The sequence below is a fragment of the Malus sylvestris genome, chromosome 16 (genome assembly GCF_916048215.2).
Source record: "Malus sylvestris chromosome 16, drMalSylv7.2, whole genome shotgun sequence".
Lineage (NCBI taxonomy): Eukaryota > Viridiplantae > Streptophyta > Magnoliopsida > Rosales > Rosaceae > Malus > Malus sylvestris.
The window spans coordinates 15,208,983-15,230,806 of NC_062275.1; the positions used below are offsets into that span (position 1 = coordinate 15,208,983).

Consider the following 21,824-nt stretch of genomic DNA (forward strand, 5'->3'; position numbering starts at 1 on the left):
GTAAACCAATCTCTCGACATCCATCTGGGTCTGCTCTCCAGTGTGAAAGGATAAACTAATTGTTCTCTGGTGCGAGAGGGTAAACCAATTCCCCGACACCCATATGGGTCTACTCTCTAGGCGAGAAGATAAACTAATTGCTTTCTAGTGCGAGAAGGTAAACCAATTCCTCGACACCTATATGGGTAAGCTCTCTAATGCGAGAGGATAAACTAATTGTTTTCCAGTGCGAGAAGGTAAACCAATTCCTCCACACTTATATGGGTAGGCTCTCTAATGTGAGAGGATAAACTAATTACTCTATAATGCGATAGGGTTCATATGGGTAAGTTCTCCAATGCTAGAGGATAAACTAATTGCTCTATAATGCGATAGGGTAAACCAATTCCGCGTAAGCTCTCTAGTGTGAGAGGGTAAGCTAATTCCCCAACACCCATCTAGGTACGCTTTCCAGTGTGAGAATGCCACATAGCTTAAAAGATCAAATGCTTGAAGACTAACTAGGCAGCGAATGGTCAAGGGGCAGCAGCCACTTTGCACTCAACAATTCACTCATCTGACACTTCATCTTCAGCAGCTCCAATCTTGGCAGCTCCATCCTTGACTGCTCTATCTACGGCAGCTGAGAAATCAAACTCAAGCAGTTTCCTTATTTTTGGCAAGCAGCCTAAACCGTGGCCCAGTCAAGTCGAGCAGCACAAGCAATGGCCTCTGCCACACCACCTTCTTGGCCCATGCCAAACCGACTGCTGGCCTCTGCTAGCTGATGTGCCACACCACCCCGATGGCTGCCCTGTGGTAGCACCACCCAAGAAGAAGACAATGAGAATTAAGTTTTTCTTACATCGGTGCGGCGCGGAGAAGACAAAGAAATCAACGGAAGACAATTCTTTGCACGAGCAAGCAAAGAAGAGTGATAGGGGAGGGAACAAAAATCATCTAGTTTTCTCTCTTTCTTGTAGGGACAATTAATTGCCCTCCGAAGTTGATTTAATCCCATACTTAAGGTAGGCTTAAATAGGCTTTGGAGGCAATTTATTTCCCTTTCCTAGAAGAATCTAATTTCAAGTCCAAGTGATAATTTGCATCAAAGCTAGAGATCTCTACACCTGCTGCCTTTTCCTGCGAGCAACCCAACAGGTGTGGGGGCATTTGTGGAGCAAAAAATAATCGAGAAAAATATGGAGGCGACACGTGGATTCTAGGGTTAAAAAGACAAAATTACCCTCGAGGAATACCGAAACTTCTACGCGATCATGACTCAATTAAGGTCAAAAGTGCTCAAAATAGGTAATTATTCAAAACCTATTTCATCCATCCTTATCAAATCTTCTCCACAAGGTAACCCTCAAATCATTCCTTTCAAATTATATTAATTAGCTAATTAATTGATTTATTACCCAATTAATTTATTAATTAGCTAATTGATTGAAATTAACATAAAAAACACCACATATGGCCGGTCCCCCTTCTCCTAATAGGGCCGGCCATAGCCCTATAAATACCACCCCATTTTCTCCAAAACCGAGGTTGAATCATTTTGCAAAATTCTCTAAATTCTCCAAACTTAAAATTCTAACTTTGGCATCGAAAGTTCTTCGGCCAAACCCCCCCTCATTCATTGTGGGTGCGTGAGGCTCTTGGCCTTGAACTAAGGTGTTCATTGTTTTGTAGGTGCAATTTTGTCCATGAAGAAGAAGGCGGAAATTTGCATCCACAAGAGTCATCTAAACATTTCTCAACTAGAAATACCAAAAACAATATTGAGTAAATGGCAAGTAACTAAACCTACTTCGAATTTCTAACACCAATAAAACAAAATGTTGTTGAAAGAGATCAAATTTCTAACATTTACCAAATAACAAATCTTGTTTTTAGTTTTGTTGGTAAGAAGTATTGTTTTTTTTTTTCCCCTTTCTTTTGGTGAGTTGGTTTAGACAGTTAAGACATTGTTGAAGAAATCATATTTTTGACGTTACCAAAAACTCCCTTCTTGGTTAGTTTCCAGCGGACAACTCCCGTGATTTCGCAACAAATCCAGAGACCTAAAAGGTGTCTGACGTGGCACAAAATCATATGTACCCGAAAACTAAGGAACAACTAGACACTTCAGTACCCGATGATTCCCTCATCCCTGATTCATACTGATTGGCTTAGTTGCTCGACATGTACTCATTAGTGGCTCATCCAGGGTCCCACAATGTAGGCTTGGGAATCATCGATCTCCATGGGTCCTACCAAATGCCAAAAAAGAGTGAAATTTCATAAAATAGGAATCTTTAGTTATAAGTCCTTGCAAAAAATGAAAATGCTACTCTTACCCTATTAAAATATGAGAATGTTTGTGTTCGTCAACCTCAAGTGATGATGATGTTCACTACTTTATTTATTACTATCATGCAGTTTAAATTTTGAGATCTATCTTGAGGATAGATACAAATTTCAAAATAAAAATGTCATTTTTACCATATATTTGAACCGTCAATTGTATCATATCTCCGATCAAGATGAAACCCCCATATGTTGATGGATCTACATATGTTGGTAGATCCTACCTCTACTAAATACATGGTATAAATAGATGATAAGTATAACACTACTCATTTAAAGATTTAAACTCATTCACTAGTAATAAGTAAGGTGATGGGCAAAACAGGTTCTATTATTTTTTTTATACATATTTGTATTACTTTAATAAATATGGATAGAGAGGTGAATATGATATAAAAATGTAATAAGTGTATAATTATTCTTTTTTTTTTCTTTTCTAAATATAAAGTCATAGAACACTAAAATAAAATCTAAATTACAAATTGGTATCATATATTAGGCAAGAAATTTGTAATATTAATGTTTTTCCTCTTTTTGTAAAATTATGGATTCTTTATTTTACAATCCCCGTGTGAAATTAATTTTGGACATCAAACTTTCAGATACGGGTATTTTAAGCATAATTTTTTTTTAAATATTTTAAGTTAAACGTCATTAATAAATTTGCTTATGTTGAAATGTAATCAATAGATTTTATTCGAATTACTTTTTGTGGAAAATTTTGAATTTTAGCCATTACAATAGAAAAATTAATCACAATCATAGCTAGTCAAATGACGGGAATGCCCTCGCCCTCTTCCAATATAAGGAACCCTGCCCCTCCATTGCTAACGATCCCAATTCCGAGCTCTCTCTCAACTCCAACATAACCAAAAGAAAAGATTAGATTTTGGTCGATTTTTGTTCATTTCTGTTTCCGTTTCTGAGTTAAGATCAAACATGTTGGGAGTTTTCAGCAGCGCGATCGTGTCGCCGCCGGAGGAGCTGGTAGCCGCCGGCAGCCGAACTCCGTCGCCGAAAATTTCGGCGACATCGCTGGTCAACCGCTTCGTCCAGACCAATGACGCCGCCGTCTCCGTACAAGTCGGCGACGACGCTCAGCTGGCCTACAGTCACAGCAACGAGTCTGCGTTACAGCCGAGGTGAGACAAACACACGGCATGTCGTTTCTTTACCCTTAGAACTGTGATCATTGAAACCACGCCCGGATTCGTAATTAATCAAATCGAGTAAAATTGTCCAACTTACTCACTTTTAAATTAATTTTGGGTTTTTTTTTCCGTGATTTATTGTAATTTTAATTTTATTCTGTGTGGTTGATTTGTTGATCACGGTTGGAGAGGAGACTCTATGATGATCATGATTTCTTGATCTGGTTTTCTCGGAGCTTCGGGATCAGCAAAGAGAGTTTTGGCGGTTAGTGCGGTGTGGGTCTCGCACGACCGCCACGGGACGTTATCCAGAGTTGAGATTTTGGTGACTAGATTGTTTCTGACCACCACACAGTCGATCCTTCCACGTGTCAGGATCCTGAACTGAATTCACAACAATAATATTATTTTTGATAAATGATTTCATCTTCGTTAGTTGCGATAAATATTTAAACTGTTGTACCAGAGTTGTTTTTCAGACAAAATTTTATTTATTTATTTACTTTTTGTCCTTAAAATACCTTTTCAAATTATTTGTTCTTCCGAATCAATACCTTAAATGAAGTCATCGATTCAATATTTACATGATTCAGAAAGTAAATTGCTTGTTTAATAGATGTTTGTCGCGTGGTGAATTGGTGAGGGAAGAATATAGGAGATCCATATTTTTTGTTAGGTGTTAGTTGATCAATCAAGTTGGTGACTTTCCCTTGTTTGTTTATGATTCAATTATTAATTGTGTAATAATTGTGAAGTCTTTCATCATCAAGTCACAAATAATTGATCATAGACAAGAAGAGTTGTATCCATAGGTGGGGAGTTGGGACCATATTGGCAACTTGTACATGGACTTGGTGGTCTTATCATCCTGATTATATGCAAGACTACTTTGTACATAAATAATTCATAGTCTGCTATGCGTTTCGGATTACTCAAAATCCGAGGTCACTTGTATTGTATGTAATCTAATTGCGGGAAATGGGGAAATTGCAGGTCATTTGCAGTGAAGGATGAGATATTCTGCTTGTTTGAGGGAGCACTTGACAACTTGGGAAGTTTGAGGCAGCAATACGGACTTGCCAAGTCGGCAAATGAAGTGATTTTGGTGATCGAGGCTTATAAGGCCCTTCGTGATCGGGCTCCTTACCCGCCAAACCATGTCGTTGGCCACCTCAGTGGAAATTTTGCTTTCATAGTATTTGACAAGTCCACCTCAACTGTGTTTGTGGCGTCTGTAAGTCACCTCCGATTCCTTCCACAACAAGCAAAGAATAATATACCTTGGTAAAGCTAATAGCTTTGATTGGCATCTAACAATTGGGTTTGGTGTGTAATTGTGACAGGACCAATTTGGCAAGATTCCGCTCTCTTGGGGAATTACTGCTGATGGATATGTGGCCTTTGCTGATGATGCAGAACTGCTCAAGGGTGCTTGTGGCAAGTCACTTGCTTCTTTCCCTCAAGGTGTGTAAAGGTCTTTTAGCGGGAGCATCGGTGCACCTAATTCCTTGATTTGTTTGGTCCACCAATAATTTGACAAATTGCAACATGATGTATGAGTTTTGAAAACAAATCTCTGTTCTTTGTTAACAATGGTGTTATTAATTTGTACAGGATGTTTCTACTCCACGTCTGTTGGAGGACTGAGAAGCTATGAGAATCCTAAAAACAAGATCACAGCTGTGCCTGCTACTGATGAAGAAATCTGGGGTGCAACATTTAAGGTAAATATGAAGTGCCTAATTTTGCTTTGGCAAGAGAACTGACTGTAGTTTTATTAACACCGGTTGATGCTATTTAGCATTTGGGTTGCGGCCGGATTATTCCTTATGTGGGGTCATTCTAGTGGGATAGGAATAAGATCTATTTTGATTGACGCGATGTGTATTATTATGTCGCTAATGATAAGTAGGCTCTCTGAATGGTTAGATCATATGATGCAAGAACTATCTTCGTATCCAAACAGCATTGCAGTAGCATCTCAACACAAAGAGCCTTAGCTGGAGAAAGTTTCACATCATCTGCTTGGTCTTTTGCAGCCTTAGCTGATTATGTAAAACAATTCCTGATTAAGGCTCTTGGAATTGAGATGCTAAAGCTTCCTTTTTAAGGACATTATATTCCGAGCAAAAAGAAAAAGTGATGTTTGAGTATGAAGATTGTCTGTTGATTTTGAGAATCATTTAGAAGATCTCATGAAGCCAGTGACTAGGGTCAGGCATTCGTGATTGTAAATTGTCGGCATTTTACTTCCCCGTCCATCTCTATGGTTGTACCAATTACCCACGGCGATGAAAAAACCAATAATAGTATGTGAGACGATGATGACAATTCACACCAACTTTAATAATGTTGATTTGGACCACATTTTTCGTCAACTTGACGGGGTGAAATTTTCAGGTGGAAGGGCCAGCAGTTCTTGCAGCCACAAAGTAGAAGTTTTGTCCTGATAGGGCGCTGCGTGGTCATCTTCAAAATCTAAATCTGTATCCGTTTCCTCCTAGAAGAAGTGAGGTTTTTATGTGGCGTTGGATGCAAGGCATACATGAGGAGCCAGTAAATACCTAGAAGAAGTGAGTGAGTGTTGATAAGAGTGTGTTTCTCGTGTAGTTTCTGCTCGTTGTATTCTAAACTTCTACCAACGTACAGCTATGCTTTTGTTGATCTAAAAATAATGTTGTATTAAGGACCGGTTTGGAGTTAATTAAGAAGTTTATTTAGTAATAATATCGTAATTGCTTCCTCTCCATTGAATGGAGGAGCAACCAATGCAATTGCTCCTTCTGCACCTCCAATCGCACATTTTTCTTTTCAGTTGCAAGGCTCATCAAAACTGAATGTGAATTTGTTTGAACTGAAAATAAGGAAACTAACGAAAAGTTCTTAAAAACTTTAATTTTAATGAAAATGATAAAATAAAGGTGTAAGTGAATAGTACCAGAAGTAACTTTTCAAAGTATAAATGTTCTTAACATTAAGAGTGAACAGTACGAGTACCAGGAATGCTTCATTAAAATCTTCCTGAAAATATGCTAAAAAGTGGGCCTGAAAGCTTACCTCCGGAGCCTAACAATTCTTCTAAGTGGTTCTGGTAACTTGTATGGCCAAGGGATGACAAGGGCAAATTTGTGTTTGGGTGGTGAAAATTCAAGTGGTGTGAGGCAATCTTGATTGTGGACCGCAAAAACAGATATGGGTGGGGACGATGATGACTAGGGTTTGTAAGGGGAAAGACGAGTAGACTCAAACAAACAATCAGCCACACGTCTCGGAAAAACCGACGGAGGGCAACCTTTTCATTCAAAGCTTTGTTCAGTTTAGGAAGCAAGCGCCGTCATCTCTTTCAAAATCAAAGCCATCTTTCAATTCAGCGTGCCGGATTGGCTTACTCTGTCGTCTTATACTGTTGACCATATTCTTTCCTTCCTACCATTCCACGATGCCGTGCGTCAAGTGTCAAGTGTCAATTGTCTTGGCAAGGCGATGACAGCAAGTTTGTACCGTGACACCTTCGAAGGTCAATAAAAGATAAGATTTGTTGGCGGGTTCAAATACAATTGATCGACGTACTGATTTCACTTTAAGAAAGGCTTCAAATTAACCTTCCACGTCGACTTGTAGATCTGATTCACCTGATCAAGAAGAATTCTGTTGTCAAATAAGCTCGGTGATTCTTCAAATCACTACCTTCGCCTCGACTTAGTAAGGATGGTGAGTGTTGGTGCTTAACTAGTTCGCTGTCATAAAAGTGGTTTAATGTGGGAACATGAAATATGCGTGTGTGATTCTGAAATAATATATTAAGAGAAAAAAAAGAAACCTGATTAAGAATATAACAAGAAGAAAATAAAAGTTATTATATAAATCACACAACTGTATGGCAGCGTACTAATTAAGAATAAACACAACACTATCCTTGCTGAGTCCAGGTGAAGGTAGGTGATTTGAGGAGTCACCGCCCCTATTTGATTTGAACAATGTTTTGCGAAACTCGTCAGTCTAATGAAGGCCCCCTCAAGGTCTGCTCGTGGAGTGAAACCCTCTCAAGTGGGCATTGAATCCGTAAATGGAACAATCGTCCCTCACGAAAAAGATTGCAGATTTCGTAGAGAAATAGTTATCAATTTCATTTCACGACGAGTGGAAATCTGAACTAGCTTAGAGAATTTGAATTTGTGAGGACCATGTTTACTAGACCTGTTGTGCTGGTCAGATAAACCTCACTGACATGTTGTGTTGGTCAGATAAACCGCACTGATATCTCGACTATTTTGTACCAAAAAGGATAGGTCCTCGTCCTTTACTACACATTCTGAAGCCGTTTGACTTGCAGGTTTACAAACACATTAGCGACTGTCCTGTTCATTGTGATGACTCGCAGGTTTGCAAACACATTAGTGACTATTTTGTTCATTGTGAGAGAAAATTTTAGACCCTGAACTGATAGCAAGTAGAAAAAATGTCTCCAAGATTTATCTGATTCCATTTGCGGGAAAATTTTAACAGCGCAAATTTTCTTGATCAGGACGAATTTGATCCATGAGTCGATGGATTGTTGGTGCACTGCGTTGTGGAATATTAATTTGAAGTCTTCCTGCAGTGGAACAAGTATGTCGGTCAGTTATATTTCGAACCCAGCAAATAAATCTTGGCTTTTCTTGATCTTCGAAGACCACGCTTCCAACGACATTAAGGCCACAGTAGTCTTAGAGCCACTTGGATGTCGAAATCTAAAGTTGTAATCCGTGTTCAAACTTCTTGTCATCATGTTGCCAAGATGCTTGTCTGGACAGAGTCACAAAATGGTAGGAAGGAGATAATGTGGTCAATAGTATAAGACGGCAGAGTAAGTCAATCCATCAGTGGTGAAATTGATTGAAACAAAAGGGTGGGTTTTACAAAAAGTTGTAAGAAAATCTTGAAATCTGACTGAAGCATGTGGGAAGATGACATGGTTTTGAGAGAGAATAAGACATGAATTGCATAGAAATGGAAGAAATGATGACAGTAGTCGTGAGTCAAATGGACAGTAGTCGTGAGTCAAATGGGAGGTAAGTCATATTTGTCGAAAATTACAATCTAAAAGATGGGGAGACTACAAAGAACAAAACGAAAGTATCATATGTTAAGGTATGAATCGAGAGCATAGCATTTGGAATGGATGGTGCAAAGATCGTGGATTTGATTTTTCATGATTGTCTTCGGACGCGTCTATCTTGATTAACAGTGATTGGTTGAGATGCCTAGGATTTTTTATTTTCAGCCAAAGATCTTTTCCAATGTAGTAACTCTTGTAACCTAAACCATTAGAACCACTGCAAAAACAAGGCAAAGCAAAAAGACAACTACATAAGCTCAAAACCCTGCATAAAAACGATATATCAGAAATGGAAACAACGAAGAAACAATACTAACGAGCAACAAAGTGATAAGAGATATCCATGTCCAATATTCAAGTGATAAAAATCTAGTCAGAACTGAACAAAGGATCAAATTGAGTTCCATTGAAATTTCGATGAAATGTTGAGTGTTCTCAATTCTCTGGGATCGCAAGTGCCTTACAAAATTAGTGTTGCAAGTGACCAATATAAATCCCAATTAGACCTAGCCTGTACATAAGGGAATATCCAAACAAGACTGAAATATATTCATCGCTAGAAGATGTTAGATAACTGTCATTCTACTTTTTTCTTATCTAAAACAGTATGACTGTTACGCTGTTACGTGATATTATCAACCTTGTTATGTTATAATAAGTCAATCTTTATCTCCCAACCATATTCTAATATGTGGATTAATAACACTTAGGTGATTGACATCTCAGTAATTCTAACCTCATCATAGCTCCTTTAATACTGCTACAAAACTAAAAGAAAGCTGCAGCAGAATAGAAAAGAATAGAATCAAAACGATAAACACCCCCAAGCCATCAGAGGTGATCATGAATCGTATTGATGATTTTCCTGAGCCTGTATTGGTTGAAATCCTTTTTCGCCTTCCTTGCAATAAAGTTGCCTTCAAATGCAAGTCCGTCTCAAAGCGTTGGTTCCGTACAATCTCGGATCCTTATTTTGTTGGCCGCTTTCAGTGTCTCCAATGTGACCAGAAAGAGACGTACTCTATCGAGTACATTACCCCCTAAGCTTTTACAACGTCCAAGCATCCAGTTTTCAAGACAATCAATTTCTCCTTGAGTTTCCTTCCCCTCCAACCATATGCGGTGGCTACGTATAATGACTTGATTTTGTGCTGAACTATAAAAGCCAATTCCATGACTACCATATCCGGAATCCCTAGACCAAGCAATGGATTGCTTCCTCCCTCTACAGTCACAGTCGTAGTCGTGGTGGTTAGAGAAAACTGAAAAGCATCCGTTTGATTTTTCAGTTCCTTCCTCGGAAAAATCTACCCTTTTGCGCTCCCATGGTGGCCGACACCAGTTCCTAGAGAATCTAGAAATTAATATAATCTCTTGCTGTTTCCTGGTTATGGCCTGTATCCCTCTCATTCACCCTTTTAATTTTGATAATTTTTTATTTTTCATTGTATAACTCTTCATTTCTTTATAATTGTGAAAGGAATATTACAACAGATTTACAGTAGAATCTCTTGTGGATTTGATAGGTGCAGAGAGAGAGTTCAAAAAAAGAAATTTGGAAATTCAAAAGGGGAATTCAAGATAATTGAAATTCATTCATCCATCCTCACCCTCGGCAGTCTTGGAGGGCAGCTTTACGTGGAACGGATTCACCACTACAATTGCGTCCTGATTCATGTAAGTCCTCTCCCGACTCTTGGGAAACAAAAGAAAAGACAACGGTTAAAGCAACCTACTACTACTACTGATAATACTGTTATCGTTCGTAAAAGCATAATTAACCATATTCAGTATGCAATTATCAAGCATTACCCAAAGCACTGGAATATGAAACTGCATTTGAAGGTTAATTAGATTGGACAGATATATAAAAGCCGAGAGAAGAGATCAATCAAACCCTAAACCGGAAGCAGATCGAGCTCTCTCTAGGATGAGAAAACCACCCTCCTCTCTCTCATCGTATAAGCAATTTTCATGTTGTTGTAGTACTCTTCCTTCCATCAACGTGGGAGGCTCACAGGAATGAAAGCCAACTTCTTGTTGGCGATCAGATTCCACAAAATGCAGGAGACCTTGTGCAAGTTCGGAGACAAGACAACCAGCCAAGATCTCTTCGCATTTTGAGAAATCTAATCCCCAACCAAAATACGGTAATGTTTCTGCAAATGAAAATGGGTTATATGGAAACTTTTAAACAGAAAAATTGCCGGAAATGGACGGCTCCACTCTCGAGTCACCCTCGCATGCACATTCCCGCCAACCCGTCGCGCGCTCTCTCTCTTTCTCTCTCTCATGAGTTTCTATTTGAAAAGATAGAACAGTAGATTTTATTTCATCAAAAAGAGTATTACATCATACAAATTTTGAATCAGTGCCTTACACAATCCTCTACAAGTAAGTCAATAATGACACTTGGAGGAGTCCCATTCCATTCACAGTGTTGAGTCAATGAGAGCCCAATCTGTGCGAGCCGATGAGCAACAGAGTTTGTATTGAGGTGACGATGCAACACAATGACTTCTTAAAAGGTCACCCATCATAGTATTATCTAAACTCGTTTAATTTCGAGGTTCTGATGTGATCCGGTGCATGTGTGTTGGTATGATCGCATCCTCTCTCATGAGTTAAAGCTAAGACATTGAGAAGGTATCATCAATTGTTCTTTTTTTTAAGAGTATTTACTTGTCTTTATATTATGGTTGGCTGGCTCCAATCTTGTTGTGAGATCATCATCTCGAAATCTCATAGATATTTGTGATTTTGAAATAATTAAATAATATGGTATTGATTCTTGAACATTATGCGCATGTACAATTGTTGGGGTGGAACGAATGAACTGATAAAATCATAAAGTAGCTTTGTACTATCAAACCAATCAAATCAAATCGATCAAGCTGCACAACAATAAGTTTGATTTCACCTCATTATTTTTGGGTCAATTTGGAACTCAGTAAACCAAATAGAATTAGAGAATGATATTTTCAAGTCACTGCATCAACATTATATTGATCATGCATACTCACTAGTGCGTTTTTTTTTTCTCACAATTCATCATCTTATGTCGTAGGTCACATTCTCGTTAATAATCAACCAAACTAAACTAATTTATCAATCTCATAAATTTTTTTCGTGGATTCGGTGGTTGATACAAGTGATACAACAAAAGAACCAATCTTCTGACATTGACCAATTTTCTTATCTCTTTTGTAGATTTCTTTCAATTTTAGAAGATTTCTCAAGGAGAAATCACTCATTGTAATTTGAAAAAAGAAAATATAGGTACTTATTGACTCGTGTCCATGGCCCATGGCCCACATAAAAGTAGGGCACGCTCGGTCTACCAGCCCATTGATGCTTGGAACTCCAATACCCTTTCATTAAGCAAAATATCTCGAATTTAAGTCATTAAAAATATTAATTAGGCAGTTGATTGGTGGGGGGAGATATTTTAATTTTAAGCCATTTTCTTTTAAAGAATTTTAACGAAAAATTTTTGGTACTATTTACTTTAACGAAAAAATACATTTTTATATTAAAAAATCAATTCTGGTATTATTCAATTTATCATTTATTTTGTTCTTATTATTGAAAATCAAAATTTTCAAATCATTTTTATTAACTTTTTTTTCTTTTTCTTTTAACGATTAAATAATTAGGAGGGGTAAAATCGTCGGAGTGAAAAAAAGTCAAACGTTAAAGTTATAGCTGGGACGACGACGAACCAAACCTGGCGCTTTTTTTTTAGTGGAAGGCATTACATACAGTGATACACACATACTTACATTCAATCTTTCCCACTCTCCGCTGCGATCCCCACTCCACACCGCCCCGCTCTCTCTTTACTGTTTTATTTGATCGACAAAATCCTAGAAATTCATTACAAAGGTTCGATTTTTATATACTTTTTCAAATTTTCTGTTCGATAATTCTCCTTTTGTAGTATTTGCAGCTTCAATTTTCGCCTGAAGCTTCAGTTCAATTGGTGCATGAATTTCATTGATTTCTTTGGTTTTTGTTTTAGGGTTTTGGTGGCTGAATAAAACCCAGAATTGGGGAACAGAGCAGTGAGCCGAAGGTACCAATTTTTGTGTTTTTTAATTTCATGCATGAGTTATAAATTTTTTTTAGGAATAATTTTATATGTGATTAGTGGAGATTTTGTGTATAAGTAGCTAAATTTGGTCTTAGTATTTGTTCTTGAATTGTTTTGTTAGGGTTTCTCAAACCCTAGATTTGATTTGAGTCTGGTGAATTTACTGTAGTGGGGGTATATGGAAGTATAATACATAAGTGGTGTGTGTGTTTGTGTGAGCAAGTCAGAACCAAGAGCATGTTTTCTGTGGTTTTTGTTGCTTTAGAATCTCAGTGCGTTACTGTGCAGAGGGTTGAGACTTTGTGTTGACTCGGGTCTTTTTCGCTCCGGAAGAAAACTATGCAACTCTATTAGAAGGCCTCTACCCTTTGTTTTGTTTTCGGTTCTTTCTGTTGGGGGGAAAGGGGGAGAGTACATAGGGTTTTGGGTACGAACAGTTGCATGCGATTTTCGTTGCTTGTGTTTAGTTTTGACCTTTGATTGAAAGGTGAATAGGCCATCCCAAGTGCAGTTCGTACTTGTCGAATGACTGAGGTATATACTGTTTGTTCCCAAAACAAGTTCTAGGGATTTGTCCTATTAAGACAGAGTACTCGATTTCAGATATTAGTCTCGGTTGTGCAATGTAATTTCATAGTGTGATCAGCTATTTGGATGGGATAAAAGGTGCAGTGGTAGATATGATAGGATATATTGCTAATTGGAACAATCGATTTGTATAAACCATAAGAGTGCTCAAATGGTGTGTATGGTTACGCTAGACCTCCTTTTGGGAGCAGTTTGGTTAAAGGTTTCTAGTGTTTGATTTCAGGTGGAAGAGAATTTGGTATTGATTGTCATTATAGAGTTTGAAGCTTTGATGGGGATTAGGTTCCATGGGTTTAACATATTGTTGAATTATTCTAAATATTTAGTATCTAGTCTCATTTTTAGGGATGTGTTTTCCACACACCCAATTTCTCCCCTTGCACAACCCTGTTTCTTTTTGGCCTTTCGATTGAAGAAATCAAAGGAGAATTCAAGGACAAAAATAAATAAGGGTGTGCAAAGGGGGGGAAATGGGTGTGCAGAAGCCATTTCCTATTTTTAGTGGAACAACTGGTCACAAACCCTTTGAGATGAGGGTCGCGATTCGTGTTAGATAGTTTGACGGCCAGCACTCGTATAAATTTGGGTGCCAAAATTCCATAGTTGATATTAAGCATTCTCTACTTTTTGTCAGGGTTTAGGAGGTTCGATGCTTTAAACTTATAATTTCTTATACTAATTGTTTATTATTTACTATATACCAAAAGTGAGCACGGACCAATATGGATCAGCAAGGGCAAGGGCATGGGCATCCTGCAACAATGGGAGTGGCGGGTACTGCAGCTCAAGCACCATATGGTGTGAACCCGTATGGATCAGTTGGGATGCTGCAATCTCCTACTCAGCCAGCAGGTCCTTCTGCCCCTTCTCAGCTTGCACAACACCAGCTAGCGTATCAGCACATCCACCAGCAACAACAACAGCAACTGCAGCAACAACTCCAAAAATTTTGGGGAGAGCAGCATAAAGAAATTGATCAAACTAATGATTTCAAAAACCATAGTTTGCCTTTGGCCAGGATTAAGAAGATTATGAAAGCGGATGAGGATGTGAGGATGATATCAGCCGAAGCTCCCGTCATATTTGCTAGGGCCTGTGAGATGTTCATTCTAGAGTTGACAATGCGGTCTTGGAATCATACCGAGGAGAACAAAAGAAGAACACTGCAAAAGAACGACATCGCAGCAGCAATTACGCGGACAGATATATTTGACTTTCTTGTTGATATCGTCCCAAGAGAGGATTTGAAAGATGAAGTACTTGCATCAATCCCAAGAGGTGGGAATCTCCCAGTTGGGGGTCCATCTGATGGTGTTCCTTACTATTACATGCCTCCTCAGCATGCTCCACAGGTTGGTGCTCCGGGGAATCAGAATATGTATGGCCAACAGACACATGCGTACATTGCTCAGCCAACATGGCCACATCAACAACAGCAACCGCACGAAGATATCGAGTAAAAGAGATAATGGAGTATAAAACCAGAACATCCTTTGACTATATCATCATTGTTTGTAATCAAAGGCTTACAATTTAAAGTGTTTATCTTGGATACAATAGTTACATAGTTTGCTTTATTTCCTGTCCCTACAGTTGCAAAATATTTGGTTTTGGTACATGAAAATTGAAAAGATTAAGTGAAAGGTGTGGATTCTGGTACTGTAAACAATCTGGTTGTTCTGTATTTGTTCTTGTAAATCTAGAGGTCTTGTTTGATTCCATTTCAGGTTGACAAGTTGGAAGAAATTGAGGAGGAGAGTGGTCAATGCACCATACAAGCACTTTAAGGAACAAAACCATGATTCATTCCACTTTTATGCTTGGCATGTGGGCAAAAGTTTTAGTTGTATTCAGTGGCAGAAGAATCTGGGGAAAGAAAAAAGATGCATGGTGCCATATGCTCTACTTTTCTGTAAAAAATCCTCTACTAGTTGTGCTCTTCTGGTCCTCCGTAATCAGCATTTGCAGTGCAAACCAACCAACCATTTTTCTGCCCTGCGAGCATCTGTTTCAAGTGGAGAGTCTCCATATGCACACACCTTGTTTTTATCTCACTCGTCACGTTTATAATCCGATTACAGGGTGGATTCTCCACGTAAACAGCACGCCCTGTTTGAAAGAGAGGATTTTTATTTTTCAACAATATTGAGGAGGGGGAAATTTAACGTGAGTCATAATTAACTATCGAACTTGTCATTTACGGGATTCTAGTATGAGACATTCCACAAGTGAAAAATAAATACAACTGAATTGCAGCGCTAATGGCGAGAGGACTAGTTAATCATAAATTCCATTGCCAATCTGAACATTGTTTTCTGTATTTTCATGGTGCATACTGTCTTATGGCTCCATCAGTGGAGAACTTGGACACCGCGCTTTCTCCGTCAACGATGCCATGCGTTATTGTCATCGCTCAAATGGGGAACCAAAATGGGTTGGTGTTCATAATAATAAGTTGAGGGTGTAATGAAATCTAACAGAGGTTTATGGCTTGGAAACACATCGGCTGTCAGCGCAGCTTATATACTCACGAAAACATCATACTTATTATATGATATCATCCAGAGTTCCAAAGAACTGGCAGCAACAACAGACTCGTATCGTATATCTACAAGTCAAATAGTCTGCAAGGTGTGAAGGAAACAGAAAAAAACATGATTCTGACCGACATAACATAAGCGAGTGAAATTGATGTCTCTCTGAATGTCGGTAGATCAAACGCTATGCTCTGGAAGTCGACAGCATCAACCAACTGGACAGATATCCTCCAAACTGCAACAGAGAAAGTAATATCTGAACACTTAAAACTCTAAAATCGTACATGATAATTGATCAACGTTAGGGGCCACTACCTTCTTCCCAAGCACTCGATGATATCGGTAGTGAGGGTTGACCTTTTCTTATTCTCAAAAGCAAGGGATGCAGCCTTCCTCATTAAAGCGGACGCAGCAATGCACCCCAACAGTGCAGGATTTCTGGAACTGTAAAAAACACAAATTGCGTATAAACAATTGTCAAACATGGGTAGAACCAAAATTATGAACGTATATTTAGACTGTTAAAACCTGGTACTCGAATCCCCATCTTTGATCTTTTGACGGGCCCATGATAGAAATACACCAACGCTGAAATAACCAAAACAAGTTTTTGTTAGTTATCCAACATAGCTTTTTGTAAGCTCTCAGAATCTGAGTTCTGAAGCTCTGAAGCATCAGTCAGTGATCACCTCCTGACTGTAGAAATGCAAATGTTGAACAAGATATAACCCGGAGAAATAATTTTGATATCATGTGGATCTCTATCTCTCTTTTGCATAAATAGATATTAGAGTTATGCATTCTTTGAAAAAACTGGAAAAAGAAGACTGTAAATTCACCACATACAAAATGAAGCCATCCAATGCTTAGCAAAATTTTATTAAAAAAATAAATCATACTCAAACTCAGAAATAAGAACTTGCCTTCCAGAAAGTATATCACCCTGCCCACCACATCGTCGAGGAGAACCGTATATGCTCACTGAGTTGACTGCATAAAAGCATCAAATGTTAAAGGTAAATAAAGTCCAGGTTTTTATATCCGGGGAACAAAACAGAGATATTTCCAAAACCTAAACTAGTCAATTAGCTGGAAAGAAGACAAAAAGCCTACGATTTGGCTTAAAGAAGAAAGCCAAACAAAACAAATCATGTGATTTGCAGAAAATTTAGAAAGAAAAAAAAAGGCAAATGGAATCCCTTGGTGTGGAGAGATTCAAGTATGGTATGGTTCTCAGGCCCCAGCTTCAAGTAAAAAATGACCTTCGTGGACACAAAACATTAGGCATGCCAATTACCCAGCTTCATACACCTGATTGACAGAAGCTGCTGGTAGGGTAGTGACCCAAGTTCACATTCGTCAAGTGTGTCGCATGAAATATCATCTCCACCAGCTAAGAGGCAACCATACCAGCAGTTTCAGCGATGCTTACTGGTGTTTCCAACTTAAATGTTGAAAAACAAATATTCATGGAATATCAACTTTATTAAAGCAATAGCTTCACATATTACCAGTAAACACATGCTTTAATAACTTCACATATTACCCGTAAGCACGCTGCAGGTATATGCTCACATACCTGTCTCACCATCACTAATGAGGTCAGATCTTCCTTTCCTAAGTATGGTTACACCACCAATCCTGACAGAGAAAGACTCAAAAAAATCGTTAGATTGAAAGAAATAACTACAACTACCAAATTGCACATTTTATAGCATGGGAAAAAATACATCACAACGCAAAATAATGCATGAAGCAGAAATGAGGAAACCATTCAGAAAGATGTAATTACATGGGCATTCTGACAACGTTGTCTACCTCACATTTTGAATAATCACTAATCAGATGGCTCTATCCAATATTTGCAAAATATCCTTATTCCCTTCTCAGCCAAATAGGTTTTACATATTTTATACTGAGATTTAGTATAGATAAGTAGTTATTTTATACTGAGACTTAAGTATAGATAAAGTAGTAATTAACTAATCCAACACAAAACAGAAAAGCTTGAAAAGATATTAACCTTTTTGCAAGAGATAGTACTTGCTCGGGAGCATCTTCATCATTTACTTCACAGCTCAAAACTTTCTGTACAAGGCGCTTATATTCATTTATGTTTGGGGTCAGCACAGCTAAGGGATATCCACTGACAAGATCAATACAGTTTGTGACCAGAAAGAGTCCATCCTGGAAAAGCTTATACCATTATGGCCAGAATTTGAAGCAAAAAGTATACACTACGAAAGATAATTATCAACTCACATCAAAACAAGGATACAGAAAATAGTGACTACATACCCCATCAATGACAATTGGGACATTGGACTGCCTTGCATGCTTCATGATGTTGCTCACACAGTCCTGGATTATGTCATTCAATCTTAGAACCATTTTTGAAAGGATTCGGTAAAGATTTAGTCCTTCATCATACAGTATAAATCCAAATCAAACGCTATAAACTAGATTATGACAGCTCCTCAAGTAACAGCATCAACATAAAGCTAACCAGAAGAAATGGGTCCCTTCCAAGGCCTGGACCAACGACAAGACAGTCAAATCTTTCCATCCATTTATCAACTTCAGCAAGAACCTTTTCTGAGATGAAACTTCTGTCCTCATCCCTGAAAACCACGTTATAAACTCAGCAGCTCACTTAATGATAGTATATTCTGTGTGTTGTAAGCACATCAACTTGTTTACAAAGCTGAATCACCTAACACTGTACGATTCTTCTAAAATAGGGTGTACAATCAACTCAGGACTGTAGCTTTTTATGACCGAAGCTGCATCTTTTGTACAAAAGACATGGGACAGGTCTGCACCCTGAAAGGAAATATATTTCAGTTCCATCCAACTAGCAAGCAATGCAGCAAATCACTTGTTTGTTTGTTTTTTTATTTTTTCATTTCAGTGTACACTAAGCTACATTATTAATAGAATCCAGCTAAATTTGTAGTTATTTTCTTCAAAACAAAAAAAGCAGGGCACTAACAATTTTTAATGCTGAGATAGCAGAAAAGTATGGAGCACCGGTGTACTCACGACAGCCGCCAATAACAGCTATCTTTCCTGACAAGCACAGAGAGATAGATATAAGCTACATTTTCCCACCTTCTTAACAAAACAATGAACAAACACATTAGAAAGAGAGAACTAAATGAAAAATTATGAACCTAGAAGAATGGCAAAGCAAATAAGACCTACAATCCGAATAGAAACCAAAGCAAGTCAGTCCTAGAATCAACATCACGCACAACAATCATCATTGACAAATACAGAATGCAATGCATTTGTCTTTACATGCAAATTACACAAAGTTAAAGAATCGACATTGTTTACATCGCGTGTTCCCCCTTTGCGCCCAAGTTCGAATCTGCCTCCCCCGTAGTTTAGATTAAATTCATTGTAGACTATCGCTCAAATAAAAATAAAAAAAGGAAGTGTGAGTTTAATTACCAGCCTGACCCTTGTGTCTGTTGGGATTGAGGGTCGGAGTGATTGCTCGCAAAACGCTCTCGGCGTCGGCTTCCAAAGAGGGCGGACTCGTGAATTTCCTAATTCCTTGCATTGCCTTCTGATTTGTGATGGTGTTACGATCACTGCAACCTCCTACTCCGAGAGACCTTATCAGAAATTGTTGCCTTCTCAGCACACCAGAGGAACCCAACATGTAAAGGCAAGTTCTTGCAACAAACCCAGAATTTATTCCATGTTTTATTAGCATCAATGTCCCCAAAAATCACACTTTCTTACTTCAACTGAAGAAACCAAAAATAAATAAATAATGGAATTTTCATGAGATTAAGTTTAATTTTACCCAGAAATTGATCAAATTGCTGAAGTTTGGAGCAAGAAATTTCAGATACGTACCCAAAGATTGGTTCTTCAAAATCTCTGGAAGCACAGCACAGCACAGCACACAGAAGCAGCGAGTGAAATGGTGTTCCGCAAAGATCGGTGGACTTTTGGCTGTTGAAGTGGAAGGAAGGACATACAGCCTACACGTGCGCAGACTTACGTGGGTCCCACTATGAAACTTAAAACGACAGCGGTTCATTGCTCTCGCTGATTGATCCAGAGAAATGGGATTGGATTGGACTTTTGGCTGTGGTGGACTTGGGTTCATTGTTCTGCTTCAGCCCAAAAAGATTTAATAGAAAATGGGAAAGAAAAAGAAAATGGATAGAAAGGCAAAAGAAAGTGCAAGACATGCATTCTTTCTACCGGTGGAATTCTCTCCCATTCTAATCTCTCTCTCTCTCTCTCTCTCTCTCTCTCTCTCTCTCTCTCTCTCTCTCTCTCTCTCTCTCTCATTTTATTTATTTATTATTAAAATGGTTACAAATAAGCCACGTCACTATCATGTGTTAATTTCTTTATGAAGAGTGAAAGACAAAGAGGAAAGTGTACAACAACAACAACAACAACAACAAAGCCTTTTCCCACTAAGTGGGGTCGGCTATATGAATCCTAGAACACCATTGCGCACGGTTTTGTGTCATATCCTTCGTTAGATCCAAGTACTCTAAGTCTTTTCTTAGGGTCTCTTCCAAAGTTTTCCTAGGTCTACCTCTACCCATTCGGCCCTGAACCTCTATCCCGTAGTCCCATCTTCGAACCGGAGCGTCAGTAGGCCTTCTTTGTACATGTCCAAACCCATTTTGTGTACGTGTTGATGCTTCACCGCCCAACATTCTGTGCCATACAGCATCGCCGGCCTTATTGTCGTCCTATAAAATTTTCCCTTGAGCTTTAGTGGCCTACGACGGTTACACAACACGCTGGAAGCACTCTTCCACTTCATCCATCCAGCTTGTATTCTATGGTTGAGATCTCCATCTAATTCTCTGTTCTTTTGCAAGATAGATCCTAGGTAGCGAAAACGGTCGCTCTTTGGTATTTCCTGATCTCCAATCCTCACCCCTAACTCATTTTGGCCTCCATTTGCAATGAACTTGCACTCCATATATTCTGTCTTTGATCGGTTTAGGCGAAAACATTTAGATTCCAACACTTCTTTCCAAAAGTTAAGCTTCGCATTTACCCCTCCTGAGTTTCATCTATCAACACTATATCGTATGCGAAAAGCATACACCAAGGAATATCATCTTGAATATGTCCTGTTAACTCATCCATTACCAACGCAAAAAGGTAAGGACTTAAGGATTGTTGATGCACAAAATCAGTGAGGACTTTGGTACAACAGAGAGTATTAAGTTTGTGATCTTCGCTAGATTGCTCTGGTCATTAGTGTGGATAAGTATGTAAATGGATAGAGACAGGAAAGCAAACACAAGATGTACGTGGTTCACCCAGATTGGCTACATCCACGGAGTAGAGGAGTTCTCATTAATTGTGAAGGGTTTACGCAAGCACATAGGTTCAAGCTCTCCTTCAGTGAGTACAAGTGAATGATTTAGTACAAATGACATAGGTGCAGGCTCTCGTCTTCACTTGCCTTAACTGTCTCATAGGTAGATGTGGCGTCTTCTCTGGAAGTACGCTTCCTCTATCTAGGGGTGGTATCTTTAACTGGTGGAAATGCACAAGGTAATGTATCAATTTCACTTGAAGCTTACTTGTAGTTTCAGGCTTGGTCAAGCGCGATACAAACCATGTAGTAGGAGTCCCCCAAGTCGTCGAGCTAGGGGATCTGTAGAAAGAGGTGACAGACAAGGTAAGTAATCAAAGCTCCAAGCAATCAGTCCCAGATCAGAAGTTTGATTTCGAGTTCCGGCTGATTGTTCTCATTCTCCCTATCTTGCAGGCAGTATGAAGGATAAAGAGAAGAAAAGGAGAATAGATGATATGAGATACTTTTGCTTTTGAAGAAGTAACTTTCCACAGGCTTATTCTTGAACTAGGCTGGAGGATTTTCTGGTTTCCTCCAGAGTATAAGGCCAACTGAAGAATTTGAGGGTCAAAACACGTCCATCAAATCTAGAGTACGTTCGACCCTGCTGATATGGGATACTTTTGCTGTTGACAAAGTAGTGGATGTATCGGCACGTGTTCTGTTACGCTTG

The 21,824-nt window shown here is 38.7% G+C and overlaps 3 protein-coding genes across 5 annotated transcripts; 2 read left to right on the forward strand and 1 right to left on the reverse strand.

Annotated features, from left to right (window-relative positions):
• Positions 1-3,147: 3,147 nt before the first annotated feature.
• Positions 3,148-6,209, forward strand: LOC126606853 (stem-specific protein TSJT1-like). Its single transcript, XM_050274236.1, has 5 exons — positions 3,148-3,473; positions 4,476-4,716; positions 4,826-4,946; positions 5,097-5,206; positions 5,883-6,209. The coding sequence occupies exons 1-5, from the start codon at positions 3,271-3,273 to the stop codon at positions 5,916-5,918; spliced, it is 711 nt and encodes a 236-aa protein (XP_050130193.1). The 5' UTR covers positions 3,148-3,270; the 3' UTR covers positions 5,919-6,209.
• Positions 6,210-12,297: 6,088 nt separating this feature from the next.
• On the forward strand, positions 12,298-14,930 carry LOC126606852 (nuclear transcription factor Y subunit C-3-like). The gene is made up of 3 exons (XM_050274235.1): positions 12,298-12,465; positions 12,602-12,655; positions 13,969-14,930. Exon 3 carries the CDS (start codon positions 13,984-13,986, stop codon positions 14,719-14,721), a length of 738 nt encoding a protein of 245 aa, XP_050130192.1. The 5' UTR covers positions 12,298-12,465; positions 12,602-12,655; positions 13,969-13,983; the 3' UTR covers positions 14,722-14,930.
• An 850-nt stretch (positions 14,931-15,780) lies between these two features.
• On the reverse strand, positions 15,781-19,807 carry LOC126606850 (ATP-dependent (S)-NAD(P)H-hydrate dehydratase). Of its 3 annotated transcripts, none has more exons than XM_050274232.1 (12): positions 19,669-19,807; positions 19,255-19,481; positions 18,791-18,867; positions 18,512-18,621; positions 18,305-18,419; positions 18,097-18,159; positions 17,822-17,985; positions 17,378-17,439; positions 16,722-16,788; positions 16,327-16,386; positions 16,114-16,242; positions 15,781-16,033 (listed from the first exon to the last, which is right to left on the reverse strand). In XM_050274232.1, the coding sequence occupies exons 2-12, from the start codon at positions 19,466-19,468 to the stop codon at positions 16,006-16,008; spliced, it is 1,089 nt and encodes a 362-aa protein (XP_050130189.1). In that variant the 5' UTR covers positions 19,469-19,481; positions 19,669-19,807; the 3' UTR covers positions 15,781-16,005. The 3 variants fall into 3 exon arrangements, with proteins under 3 accessions (XP_050130189.1, XP_050130188.1, XP_050130190.1); XM_050274231.1 differs by having other exon boundaries at positions 19,255-19,556; positions 19,669-19,805; XM_050274233.1 differs by having other exon boundaries at positions 19,616-19,763.
• Between the last annotated feature and the right edge of the window lie 2,017 nt (positions 19,808-21,824).

What these genes read in the sequence shown, in the direction of transcription:
- LOC126606853 (XM_050274236.1), top strand. Translation starts at nt 3,271, where the DNA reads ATGTTGGGAGTTTTCAGCAGCGCGATCGTGTCGCCGCCGGAGGAGCTG. An exon ending in CAACTGTGTTTGTGGCGTCT is followed by an intron (nt 4,717 to 4,825) that starts GTAAGTCACCTC and finishes TAATTGTGACAG; the next exon opens with GACCAATTTGGCAAGATTCC. An exon ending in ACTTGCTTCTTTCCCTCAAG is followed by an intron (nt 4,947 to 5,096) that starts GTGTGTAAAGGT and finishes TAATTTGTACAG; the next exon opens with GATGTTTCTACTCCACGTCT.
- LOC126606850 (XM_050274231.1), bottom strand. Translation starts at nt 19,522, where the DNA reads ATGCTAATAAAACATGGAATAAATTCTGGGTTTGTTGCAAGAACTTGC. An exon ending in GAAGAATCGTACAGTGTTAG is followed by an intron (nt 18,420 to 18,511) that starts GTGATTCAGCTT and finishes CGTGGTTTTCAG; the next exon opens with GGATGAGGACAGAAGTTTCA. An exon ending in GATGGGGATTCGAGTACCAG is followed by an intron (nt 16,243 to 16,326) that starts GTTTTAACAGTC and finishes TGTTTTTTACAG; the next exon opens with TTCCAGAAATCCTGCACTGT.
- LOC126606852 (XM_050274235.1), top strand. Translation starts at nt 13,984, where the DNA reads ATGGATCAGCAAGGGCAAGGGCATGGGCATCCTGCAACAATGGGAGTG.